At 41.9% G+C, this 14,262-nt stretch overlaps 1 protein-coding gene across 1 annotated transcript in view; it reads right to left on the bottom strand.

Moving 5' to 3' along the window:
- Positions 1 to 14,262, bottom strand: part of CDK14 (cyclin dependent kinase 14) — a 664,071-nt gene that overhangs the window by 383,346 nt on the left and 266,463 nt on the right. Inside the window, exon 6 of the mRNA XM_052638676.1 lies at positions 3,234 to 3,328. Within this exon, the coding sequence (XP_052494636.1) occupies positions 3,234 to 3,328 (95 nt within the window). The remainder of the gene's footprint in view (positions 1 to 3,233; positions 3,329 to 14,262) is intronic.

Here is a 14,262-nt window from a genome sequence, read left to right as displayed (position 1 = left end):
ACTGTGGTCACACGTGTCTTAAACATTATCTCACCTCCCTTTCTGACCCTTCACTCGTCATCTCAAATCTGCAGTGCCCTCCTGTTTCCTACTCTGCCTCCCTCCACTAGATCCGCTCTAATTCCTGTGGCATATCATGCTTTGAAATTTCTATCACCCTTCCACTGCTGCGAAACATGCAAGGGAAGAAATTTTATTCCTGCCAGGTACTGTGAGGAAAGCAATCTGATTAAATTAATTCAATTAAAGTATGTAAGAATCTTAATTTTCCATTGGCATATAAAAAAGTATTGCAGGCTGAGCCACAACGGAAGCCCAAGAATGCTGGATTGAGTAGCCTACCCCTTCTCCAGTGGATCTTCCCAACCCAGGAATCAAACTGGGGTCTTCTGCACTGCAGGCAGACTCTACCAACTGAGCTCTGAGAGAAGCCCCAATTAATTCATTAAAGTATGTAAGAATCTTAATTTTCCATTGGCATATGTTAAAAAAAAAAAAAAGCAAGCAATGAAAAAACAGTGTAAGAAAACAAAAGCTTTAGGAAATACTCAGCAAGTTATTTCTATATTAGGCAACTATCACCGAGTCGGGTTAATACTGTCTCAGGTTAAGAAGTCCGCATCTTCCCCACTCTACCTTGGAAAACTCTTCTAAGCAATTTCTATAGCACAGAGCTCTTCCCCTCCCCAACCCGTTGTCCCAGCCTCCCCAACTCTGATTTCAGACATTCAGTGGAACACTTTACTTAGAACAAACAAAAGCCAAACAAACTACAGTGGAGGCAACAAGAAGTACTAACTTCATCAGAGAGGCAAAAGGGTAGGAGATGAAGTGAACAGAAGATAACAAGCAAAGGAAGGCAGTGAAGCGGAAGGCAAAGAACGCTGGGAATATACAGAAAGAAAGGTGGAACAGAGAAGTAGAGGCGAGGCAAGGAGGGCAGTCATAAGAAATGAGTGACTCGAGTGTGCCCATTCTCCGAGAGACAACAGGGGAATCTACATCTCCGCTGCCCCAGAGAGGCTCGGTGTCAACCTGAGACACAGCCACAGCCTAAAGGTGGAGAGTTCCGTTTCATTTGGCAGGGAATTTTAGGATTTCGAGCCTGGGTGAGAGCATCTCCAGAGAACCTGAGAACTGCTTCAAGGAGGCGAGGGGAGGAGCCAGGTGACACAGAAATTTTGCAACAAGGGGCAGGTAGTCTGCACATCAAAAGGTCATTGTTAATTAAAGAAAACCAGACATCTCAAGTTAAGGGATTCAGCGCGTGTCTATGTATGTGTTATAACGTGCACAGCCGCTGAGTCCTGTCGGAATCTTTGTGATCCCATGGACTCTAGTCCACTAGGCTTCTCTGCCCGTGGAATTTTCCAGGCAAGAACATGGCAGTGGGTTGCCATTTCTTCCTCCAAGGGATCTTCCAGACCCAGGAATTGAACCCAAGTCTCCTGCATTGCAGGTGGATTCTTTACCACGGAGCCACCAGCATGGCATGATGCAAGCGTCAGAGCTCACTGAAATCATGCCAGTCTCCTGTGTTTTTCACATCCTGAGCCTCCTGAGGGCTCACTGTAGGGCATGGCTGCAGTCTGACGGCTGCTAGGTAGCAGGCAATATTCCATTTCTCAAAGGCATGAAATGCCCACAGAGTGCTGCATATGTGCATGCTATTATGTGGCTTATTGAAGAGGAGCTGGCATGTCTCCCCAAGAACTGGGGCCAAGGGAAAGTTCACGCACACAAAGAAGAACGAGTTTAGCAGCCAGCCGCAAGCAGTTGACAAATACCGCAGGAGTATTTGTGCATTCCCTTCCTTTTATATGGCAATTCCACAGAACATAAAAGCATCACATGACAGTGTGCTTCAATGGGCATATTTTTAGCCTCACACATATATTTCATTTTCTTTTAAGATTTGAAAGACCCAACGTCACGTTATTTTTGTTCATTACTCTATCAACATTACTGATTTTAGGGACCAAACTAAAATTTTCTTCTTCTCAATTAAATTATCCAATTTGGGGGGATGGAGCAAGAATATTTTTGAAACCTCTTTTATAAGTTACTGAAGTATACTAAGAAAAAAATTTGGATTTATCTGAAATACTGCAACTAGACATACTAGAAAATATGGAACAAAAATTCCAATTTTAAATCAGCTGAATACATTATTGACCCCCAAATCATCAATTAAACAAAAGAAATTATATTTGCATTGATGTTTGAAACTGCATCCATTCTTGGTAGTATGTAATATATGCAACTGCTCAGTTCTAGCTGTCCTTGTAGCCACATTACCATATTATTCAAATGTATCCATCATTTATATGTAAATAGACAAGATGAATGGCTTTTTCATAAGACAACAATTTTCAAATGACAAACAGACTTAGGCAGACATTAGCAAGATAAAATGTTGTAAATATTCATTCTATTATATATTTTTAAGGAAAAATGGACACTATTTCAATTTTTTTTAAAAAGTAGTGTGGTAATTACAAAATGGGATCTTAATATAGTCACAATGCCAATAGCTACTCTTCTTAATAAAAGTCTCCACCAATGTCATTTGTACCTTGTAAATTACATATTCTCAGATCCATCTGTGAAAATTGGGATGTTAATTATCATGGTTACATTTCATGATTCCACAGTTAAATGCTGAAATGGTGCTACACAAATACCATATGTTTTTCTAAGAGAAACAGAGAAAGATTAATTATGAGTTCAAGCCCAAGTCTCAACACAATAAGATCATTACACTGTGTGCTATGCAAATTGGAAGTTTTAATTAATAGCTGAAATACTAACCAAGGGGAAGAACTGTGAAGTCTAAATTGTAAGTATCAGCCTTTTCTCTGCAAAAATCACCCGAATAAGGATGCTTTTCTGAAACCAAGTTATAAATCCAAAGGAGAAAACATTTTTGTTGTCTGTGAACTTCCTTTGATGGAGTGATCCCCATCATATCATTTTATATTACTTGATAAACCTGAAATTTAGAAAGTGTACAAGTAACAAACAGGTTATAACAGATCATATAGCTAATGAGACTTCAACTGAACATTTTTTCTGGATTTTTCTTTAAAACACAAACCATCCAAAATTATGCAAAATAAGTCTCATGTACTCAGATAAAATACGTCAGTATAGCCACCTAAAGACAAAACTCTATGATAATACTATAAGAATTTTGCTCCTGATTATAAAAGCTGAGTTCTCATCTTACTCACCACGTATTCAAACACAAGAGTCAGTGTCTCCTTGGTGTGGATGATGTCGTGAAGTAGCACGATGTTAGCATGTTTCAGTCCTTTCAACAGAGAGGCTGGAAGATACAGTGAACAGAGATAAGTTATTACGGGCAACAACCTATTGATAAGCTTCTTTTATTGTACTGCTACATCATCAGATGAAATATACCTATTTTCCCACTTTCTAGGCCAATACAGATATGGCTTATCTCCATATGTATGAAATATATATTCTGCTGATGTTGAACGGAGGTTTCTGTAAGTGTCAATTACAGCCTGTTGGTTGATGTTGTCATTGAATTCTTCACTATATTTGCTAGTTCTCTGGAGAGTGGTTCTTTCAATGACTAAGTGAGGGATGATGACATCCTCAACTGTAATTGGGGATCTGTCAATTTCTCATTTGAATTCTCCTAGTTTTGGCTTGGCACCCCAGTCCAACACTCTTGCCTGGAAAATCCCAAGGACGGAGGAGCCTGGTAGGCTGCAGTCCATGGGGTTGCTAAGAGGCGGATATGACTGAGCGTCTTCACTTTCACTTTGCACTTTCATGCATTGGAGAAGGAAATGGCAACCCACTCCAGTGTTCTTGCTTGGAGAATCCCGGGGACGGGGCGGGGCGGGGGGGGGTCTCATGGGCTGCCATCTATGGGGTCGCACAGAGCCGGACATGACTGAAGCGACTTAGCAGCAGCAGCAGTTTTGGCTTTGTGTGCTTTGAAGCTGTAGTTTGCCACATGTAACATTCAAGATTGTTGCATTCTGTGAATCAGGCCCTTTTATCAATACATAAAGCATCTCTTTGTCCCTGGTAATTTTCTTCACTCTGAAGTATTTTGTCTGATATTAATATTGCCACTTCAGCTTGACTTTGATTAGTGTTCATATAGTGTATCTTTTATATATACATTTTTTTCTTTTGGACTATACCAATGACCATTCAGGTAGAACATTCAAAGAACAGGAGCTTTTTCTATCATTGTTAATCATTTTAGTAACACTGTGTCTTCAATTTTGGTTCTTGGTATATACCCTAAAGAGAAAAAAGAAACACAAAACACATGTTTTACATGTGTTCTATCAGGAACTTGTAATTGCTGATATATTCATCAAGCATTTATTGAGAACCTAGTTACTGACACTGATGGCCTTGGACAAACCTCAAACCCTTGATACTCAATAATGCTGCAAGCCCCCCTCTTTAAAAGGGGATTTATAACACCAAATGTGAACCCTAGTGTACACTCTGGACTTTGGGTGATTATCAGGTGTCAAGGTAGGTTCATCTACCGTAACAAACGTACCACTCTGGTGAGAGACGCCAGCAGTAGGGAGGGTTGGGGTGGGAGGCAGGGAAGAAAGGACATGAAAATCCTCTGCACCTTCCACTCAATTCTGCTTTGACCTTAGAGCTGTTCTAGAAAAGTAAAGTCTATTTTAAAAAATAAAAAGATACACCTATGTTTTAACATACTAAAAGAAACAACAAATCTAGATTATCTAATATTTCACTCAAATAAAATGATATTTTAGATATGGAGTCATCATGCAAAAAAGGCTGTTCAGGACAGTCCCCAGAGAAGAGAGAGAGAGAACGTGGAGACTGGTACATTCCCATATGAGCCCCATGAATGCAAGCTTATCATTGCCTTGAATTTCCACTGTCTTCACCAGGCAAACCTACTTCAGAACTATAATATATCTTTAATCCCAAGATATACTTCAATAAATACCTAATTGGGCCAAAGAAGGCCATTCAGACTGAGAATTCCCTGGTGTGGCTGGTTCCAACACCAGAAGACCACGAAGAAGCATGTTTTCTCTGAAACCGAATCGGCAGCTTCATGCGCTGCCCAAGGCCAGGGAAGTCTAAGCTCTCCCAGGGAAGTCCTACAAAAAAGCAAAAATACTTCGGACTTCTCTGGTAGGTCAGTGGTAAAGAATCCACCTGCCAATGCAGGGGACACAAGCTCAGTCCTGATCCGGGAAGGTTTCATATGCAGCAGAGAAACTAGGCTCAGAGCCACAACCACTGGCGCTACCACAGCGGGGAGCCCGTGCATGGCAGCTGGAGAGAGACCCCACTCACGGCAGCTGAGAGCAGACCCCACTCACGGCAGCTGAGAGCAGACCCCACTCACGGCAGCTGGAGAGCAGACCCCACTCACTGCAGTTGGAGAGGAGACCCCACTCACTGCAGCTGAGAGCAGACCCCACTCACTGCAGCTGAGAGCAGACCCCACTCACTGCAGCTGAGAGCAGACCCCACTCACGGCAGCTGGAGAGGAGACCCCACTCACTGCAGCTGGATAGGAGACCCCACTCATGGCAGCTGAGAGCAGACCCCACTCACTGCAGCTGGATAGGAGACCCCACTCACTGCAGCTGGAGAGCAGACCCCACTCACGGCAGCTGAGAGCAGACCCCACTCACTGCAGCTGAGAGCAGACCCCACTCACGGCAGCTGAGAGCAGACCCCACTCACTGCAGCTGGAGAGGAGACCCCACTCACTGCAGCTGAGAGCAGACCCCACTCACTGCAGCTGGAGAGGAGACCCCACTCACGGCAGCTGAGAGCAGACCCCACTCACTGCAGCTGGAGAGGAGACCCCACTCACTGCAGCTGAGAGCAGACTCCACTCACTGCAATGGGAGAGAGCCCGTGCATGGTAGCAAAGACCCAGGGCACCCAAAATTAAGTAAATAGAATACATACATGAAATATTTACAGATTTATCAGAGCTTTGTAAAATTAGCACTCATGACAAAATACTTACCAAAAATAACAATAACAACAGTAGAGCACACAAACTTTGAAGAAATAAGCACCACAAAGATGTATAACGGAGTTTAGTATTGTGAATTCCAATCATTTACAATCTTCTTTCTTTTAATTATTCAAACATTTAATTATTCAACCATCAGTCTCAAACAACTGAAGCGTATTACATGGCTAATTTCCACACATTCATCATTAATCTGGGGACCAGCTTCACATGTGCTCATTTTAAAAATGACACTTGACCCCACATTAGTCTTCTAAGACAGACTCTAAGACAGACAGAGATCAAGATTTCACACCACAACACTGTATTTGGAAATGATGGCCAGGCACAGTACTTCACACCTACATGGATTGGGAATATGCATAGGTGAAATGAATTAAGGACCTAATGAGTATCACGCTTATGAAAGGATTTAGGCAAGTTTGGGAAAGATATCTATCATTTGTAATTTTGTCCAATTTTATTTTTCAAGTTATCCCCTCAGTTTGTCAAGCGCTGATCCATCCTTATCAGCAAGACCTCCAAAAAGGTACTGAAGCTTACAATCCATGGATGATCCACACTCCAAGAACCCTTTGCCTAGCAGTTTTGTTGTTGTTTTTATTGTTATGATTATTACTTTTCTCCCACTATCGCCCTGCTTCTCTGACTATTTAGACCTATATTGTTTCCCATTTCTCAAAGAAACGACTTCATGCCCATCATTTCCCATTGCGTTTTTCCTACAATTTCAGTAAAATCAAATCTCTGCCATCATTCATCCTGTGAAAAAACATCTTTTCTTAATTGTGACCGATATTATACAGAAAAAGGCCATCCATGCCCTTTTTCTCTTTTTTTGGCTGCGCCCCGTGGCATGTAGGATCTTAGCTCCCCAACCTGGGATTGAACCCATGACCCCCGCATTAGAAGCAGAGTCTTAACCACTGAAAAACAAGGGAAGTCCCTGTCATTTCATTTTTTTTTTAAACATGATATATATTTTTTTACCATTTCTACAGAAACACTCAAAGCCTCCACATTTCAATGTATTAACTCTCAATTATTATAGATTTTAGACTTCTAACTTTATTTACATACGCTTTAAAAAAACACACTATCTGTTAAATAATGACCAAGAACTGTTTGAAAGCAAGCCCTTTTTCTTTCGAGATTAACATAATGAACTCGTATCTGGAAAAGGATAAGCCATTAATTTCAAAACTGATGGCAGAAAAATGGCATTGAAGGGCACAAAACCGTCCACAATATCTACCAACATGAGGGTGGGTGACAGACCTGACTAACTTGGAAGCTGCCAACCGACAGTCTCTGCTCCAAGCCAGGTGCCAGATACTGTCTCTCCTGCTGTTGCCAAGGCGAGGAGGTCTCCTGGCTGCCAAGCGGGCGCGTGATTAACACCACAAGCCCCAGAGCCGCCATATCTCCCTTTGCAAGACAAACACTGTCAAAATAATACTCCCTGTAATCCGAACAATATCTCAAACATACCACATGTTATTTTCTCATCGTTTACATACAGAACAAATCCTGTAACACTGGCTTTAACAATCCCAGCACACTTGGTTTCCTGCAAGTTTTAAGCAAACATATGGCAAACATTTTCAATTCATTTCACCAGTGAGGCTTGGAAAGGTATGATTCTACATGACATAAAGGACTTGTAATTAAGGTTGAGGGTAAAATTTCTAACAATCATTTTGGGGCCGTGTCAAAACGATACAAAAGTGGAAAAACACGTTGCTCATAAAGGTAACTGCAAAGTCTTGGCAGGACAGGACATAGAGAGCCACCCCTTAGTGCAGGAACAAGCTCAGACACCCACTCATCCACCATATACAAACCTCGACCTTCCGCTTTCAGAATAAACATCCTAGGTTTCCACTCTGAGGTGAAACAGATACATTTTACCTAAACACCAACCTCATCATGATTAAAATAAATTATGAGTTATCAAAAAATTCAGAGCATGTTCATTTTTTTCATGGAAGGGGTTATTTTAAAAGCAATGTTAACAAAGAAATGACAAATAGAAACTTTCTTTACTAAGTCAAACAGTCTTCTAGGTCATTATTTGACATCCTATTGCTAGGAAAGGAGATATCACAAATACAATCCGAGCTTGCTCACTCCCCTTTAGCCTCTGGAAGGAACGAGCGTGTTCACATTCTCCCCTCCTCATTTTACACGTCCCCTTTCTGTGTCAACCCTAGCGGTGCGGGCTGGAGGTGCTGCCACCTGATTTTTCCAGAAAACAAAGATTATTGCCTATTATTACCCAAGAAAGCAGCCATATCTCACACCACAACCACAGTGGACATAAACTTTTTCCTCAAGCTCACAGGTAGACAGCTCTGTGTGTATTAGTCATTCAGTGTGTCCAACTCTTTGCAACCCCATGGACTGAAGCCCTCCAGGCTCCTCTGTCCATGGGATTTTCTAGGCAAGAATACTAGAGTGGGTAGCCTTTCCCTTCTCCAGGGGATCTTCCTGACCCTGGATAGAACTCAGGTCTCCTGCATTACAGGCAGGTTCTTTTCCGTCTGCGCCACCAGGGAACCCCAGACAGACCTAAAGCTGTTGATATTCACCTTATACTAGAAATAGCGTACTTCCTTCCCTTACCTACTTTATTTTTAAATTGAAGTATAGCTAATTTACAATACTGTGTTAGTTTCAAGTGTACGGCAAAGTGATTCAGGTGTATACACACACGCACGCGCACACACGCACACACACACACACATTCTTTTCAGATTCTTTTCCATTATGTGTTGTTACAAGATACTGACTGTAGTTCCCAGTGCTATACGGTAGTTCTTGTTGTTCACCTATTTAATATACAGTACTGCAGATATGTTCATCACAAACCCCTAATTTATCTATTCATTTATATTCTGCAAGAAGTTCTCACTTACTTGCTACTGGATTCTGAATATTTTGAAAGCAAAAATATTCTGAATGGGAAAAACTTAAGGGCAAAACAGAACAACAAGATAAACACAGAGAAAGACGAAAGTGCTTGCCTGTGTGTGTCTGTGATGAGGTGCTCGCAACAGGGAAAGGAACTCATGCCTGCCCTGAAAACAGCTCCAGGGTAACTTGTGCATGGCTCCAGAAGGTATGCTGCCCACTGCGGCTGCATATTAGGAGAAATAGCGCAGTCCTGCTCAGTTCTGAATCTTCCCCTAAGTGAGATCTGATCTAAAACACACATACACGTACAAACCATAAACTAAGAAGTGAAAAAGTGAGAGAATCGAGTTAAAAAAAATAAAACAGAATTGTGTTTTTCACTTCATGTTTACTTTTTATACTTTTATACACATATATACCAAATTTGAGCTTCCCAGTAGCTCAACTGGTAAAGAATCTGCCTGCAATGCAGGAAACCCCAGTTGGATTCCTGGGTCGGGAAGATCCCTTGGAGAAGGGATAGGCTACCCGCTCCAGTATTCTTGGTCTTCCCTGGTGGCTCAGATGGTAAAGAATCTGCCTGCAATGCAGGACATCTGGGTTCAATCCCTGGGTCAGGAAGATCCCCTGGAAGAGGGAGTGTCAACACACTCCAGTATTCTTGCCTGGAGAATCCCCATGGACAAGGGAGGCTGGCAGGCTACAGTCCATGGGGTTGCAAAGAGTCTGACAGGACTGAGCAACTAAGCACAGCACATACCAAATTTACATGAAAAAGAGTTAACTCTTTGTTATGGGGAAAGAGATCACAGCTAATCCAAAACACAAAGTTAAAACACATGTGATGCCCTATAAACTTAATTTAGCTAACATCACAATAAGGATTTAGAGACATGTTTTTCACTAACCAGATGCTGTCCAAATGTGGAAGGATAATAAGATAGGTTAGGAATACTTTATAAACATCACAAAACTTGTTCTCCATCCACCAAAAGGTCTACTGTGTTACTTGCTCCTTAGTTGAGCCTTGCTGTTGGAGAATAGACTAACTTCAACCCCACTACATATTTCCCCTGCTTTTTTCCCCTCCCAATTTCCCCAACGTCACAGACCTGAAACGTAGTCCTGACGTTACAACCTCAACTATTCTCCCTGCCATATACCTCTTGACTACTGGCAAAGATCAGTCATCTGGGGTCTATTTCCACATTGTAGGACTGCTTCCTAAATCACTCAAAGAAGAGATTCCTCTAAAAATACAGCTCAGCCACACGAAACAGCCAATATTTGACATTTTTGATCTATTAACACAGCAATTTCCAGTGGCTCAACCCAATAGAGTTTACCTGGTTCAAACCAATTTTAACTTTTTCACAGAGGCATAGTTACTTTTCCCGTTGTTAACATTGAAACCAATTAATCAGCTGCCAAATGGTCAATAAGTGATCCTGAATACAAAAAAAAAAAAAAAAAAGGAAGAATCTGTTCATGAAACTATGGTTATTGATGAGGGGAGGGATATAGAAACAATTTGTATGAGTACTTTTTGATAACATTTGAATTGTTATGATAAAGATATATTTCTTTTATAATAAAAGAGATATCTGGAAAAGTTCTTTATTACAGTAGATGAAGAAAGTTTCTTTATTACAAAGAAAACTGAAAAAACACTATAAGATTGGCCAAAGAAAATTGAAATAATGCTATAAAATAGCATTTTGTGTGCTAAGTCACTTCAGTCATGTCTGACTCTGTGACCCTATGGACGGTAGCCCACCAGGCTCCTCTGTCCATGGGATTCTCCAGGCAAGAACACTGGAGCGGGTTGCCATTTCTTACTCCAGGGGATGGATCTTCCCAACCCAAGGATCGAACCTACAGCACTTTCGTCTCCTGCATTGGCAGGGAGGTTCTTTACCTCCATCATCAGCAAGGAAGGCCTTACAGAGGTATGCTGCTCTTTACACAAGTAATGCGCAGCTATAAGAATGAATGATTATAACTGTAGGGTGATCCCTCACTACTAACCCCTTCCCACAAAGGGAGTGGTGCCAATCCTTGCATTAAGGGTTCCTTTTCATATCCTGGAACTTGGGAGGCCTCTAATTTGCACTGAAATCCAAAATATTGAAAGTTTTTCTTGTCTAAGAGGTCACTTTCCCACATTAAGATTAACTTACTCACTGCAAAAGACTTCTACTTTTGTTTCCAACTACTTCCAATTGAGGGCTTCCCTGGGGGCACAGTAGTGAAGAATCCTCCTGCCAATGCAAGAGACACAAGTTCTATCCCTGGGTCAGAAAGATCCCCTGGCGAAGGAAATGACAACCCACTCCAATATTCTAGCCTGGAGAACCACACACACAGAGGAGCCTGGTGGGTTACTGTCCATGGAGTCTCAAAGAGTTGGACACAAGTTAGCGACTAAACAACTTCCAGTTGAACCTATAAATGACCCACCAGCTGCCTTTCTGCTCCAGCTAATCTTGCTCCTATTTGCTCCTGGACACAGCCATGCCTTATAGGTTGTGCGTGAGTGCAAGACATGCGGTTCTTCTCAAATGTAAACACCTCACTAGTACCTTCAGCAGAAAAAAAAAACAAAACAAACAAAACAACTCATGCCAAGCGAACAGGGATGGAGACAGTGGTGGTCATGCTCCGTGTGCCGTCTTTAGGCAGGAAAGAGACCACGGGGGAGCTGAGGGTTACTGAAAGACTTGGTCACGGTTGTTTTTGTCTGGCCATAAAAACCAGGTTTAAAAGCTGTTAGGCCATTTACTTTTTCGAACTATTTTTACACTTTATTATGGTGGGTTACAAGTATACACAGAATATTGCAAAGTATGCCAAAAAAATGTGATTTGGCATCAATCCCCTTACACTTTCTGGTTAAGAAGAATAAACATTCATATCATAACATTAATAGCTATCTGTGTCTGACTAGACTTAAATAACCTCTCCCCACATAAAATTATGTGAAGTGCTATCACTGTATTCTTTCACAAAAGCTAAAATAAGTCTAAAGTCATGAAATACACTCCTTGCCATGGCGGCAAGCCCTAGTGCCTAAGGACCCGCACCTAAGACTCTGGCCCTCGAAAGCACTATCGGACTCCTCCACAAAGCAGGGCAGGTTTTCAGACACAGGACTCTCCACCCCTTCTTCCCCACAGTCATGGCTGGAGTCCCACCAGGAGGTGCTTCACAAAGTGTGATGCTTCATCCACCTCTCAAAGTTAAGTGGCCAGTGAATGAGGCCCCACCGCAAATCTACCAAATTCAAGGCTACGGGGCACTGGGCCCCAGAATCATCCAACAAGTAGTCCACATCTACTCTGTGCCAATCACCACAGGGAAACATATACGCTTTTGTTCTCACGGAACTTGTATGTTATACGTCAAGCAAGTTTTCTATTCAATCCTTACATATCCTAAACTTTGCAAATCACAGTGCTGTGTTATGGTTTTTAAATACAGCAGTGGGCAACTACTTCAGGGGTGTGTGTGTCTGTGAGTGTGGGTGTGTCTATGAACTTAGTCACACTGCAATCTACTCACTGTTCCATGAGCAAATAAATAAAAACAGCAATTCGATCAGTTAATGTACCTGGTATCTACTTCTATCTATCTCTGTTTCTCTCTTACACACACACACAGCCATTAAGATAGATTCCAGCAAAAAATATAGTCTTGGCCTAGAAAACAAAGAGAATTCTTTATTCTGAAAATTTGATGGTATTTTGATGTATGTGGATTTTCTCCTGCTCATTTCAAAAACCCCAAAAATGTGAGGTCATATTTTCAACATGAATAAAATGTTGAAAAGGTCATGATTTACAAGGCCTTTACAATTCCACCACAATTTCTAAAATCTATGAAAGAGCTAAGTTTTATATAAAATGTTTGCAACACATACTGCCTCGGGACCAAAGCTTTGATAAACAGAAACCAACAGCAGGTCTGGAGATAATTGTAAACAGACGATGCGCAAAGGAGGAGAAGTGAAAGACTATGAAAAATGAACACAAATCTCAGTGGGGGTTCATTTCTACCCCTGAATATCCCCTGACTTGAAACTTCACACATAACATCAGTTCATCTCACTGAACGAGAAAGTCAAAGTTATAAAAAATACAAAAGAAAGCAGAACGCAGTAGAGAGCACACAGCCCCAGAGCACTGTGTTCCTCACAAAATTAGTTCAGCTTCAGGCAGTCACGGCGCCCTCACTCCAACCTCCCCAGGACAGAAGTCAGCCCGCTGCTCCTAGGCCTGGACCAGACCCTGAATTCCCTTCATGCGGCCCAGGTGAGAAGCCAAGTTCATCTCAGCCAAGGAAGCTCTGCCCCTTCTGAGAAGGTCGCTAACACGCTGAGTCCCAGCCTGCTGCCCTCAGTCACGTGGTCCCTACGCTTGGTCTCCACTGACGCTCAGCTATTGATGGCACAACAGCTGACAGGTTCTAGCGCCACTTAACAGGCTTCCTGGTGGCACTAGTGGTGAAGAATCCGCTTGCCAATGCAAGAGCTGTCAGAGATGCAGGTCCAAGCCCTGGGTTGGGAAGATCCCCTGGAGAAGGCAATGGCACCCCACTCCAGTATTCCATGGACAGAGGAGCCTGGCAGGCTCCAGTCCATGGGGTCACAAAGAGTCAGACGTGACTGAGCATGCACACACACACACACACACACACACACAGTACCACTGACATGTTCAGGAGTATCACAAGATACTTAAGCAATTAAGGACTCACTCAGCGATTGCCTTCCAACTGTACAATGACAGGCTAGCAAACACCATTTCTGGGAGCTCTCACTATTTTCCTGTTTCATATAGCCTTGGCTATGGGAGCATTTGAAGGAGATGTTTCTATATTTGGAAATCCAGGAAAACAAACACACCTATGAAAGGCAGAGTGACATCTTAAGCGTTCAGTATTTAGAATCCTATGATGATGATAATAAAACTGTTAATGCAGTCACATGGGCAAAATGGTATTTAATGAGTTTAGGGAGGGGTTCCTCCCAACCTCTTCTGAAAATAAGAACTTTCTAAATTGCTTCTATGCTCAAAAAGTCACTTCAGTACACAAATAGTAACTTAAAAAAATTTCTTTTAGAGTCTCATCCTTTTAAAGTCACTAGCTATTTGTCAGAAACTGGCAACATCTTAGAAGTACTAGATTTCATGCACGGTATCACACAATTGCTTAAGACAGAACATCTATCTGCTGTGATAACTATACAAGTTAAGTTAGACAAGGAAGTTGTACATTACACATTTTATGCTTCTAAATTAGCAAGG

This window comes from Budorcas taxicolor, chromosome 4 (genome assembly GCF_023091745.1).
Source record: "Budorcas taxicolor isolate Tak-1 chromosome 4, Takin1.1, whole genome shotgun sequence".
Lineage (NCBI taxonomy): Eukaryota > Metazoa > Chordata > Mammalia > Artiodactyla > Bovidae > Budorcas > Budorcas taxicolor.
This window is presented reverse-complemented; position numbering and strand designations above follow the sequence as displayed.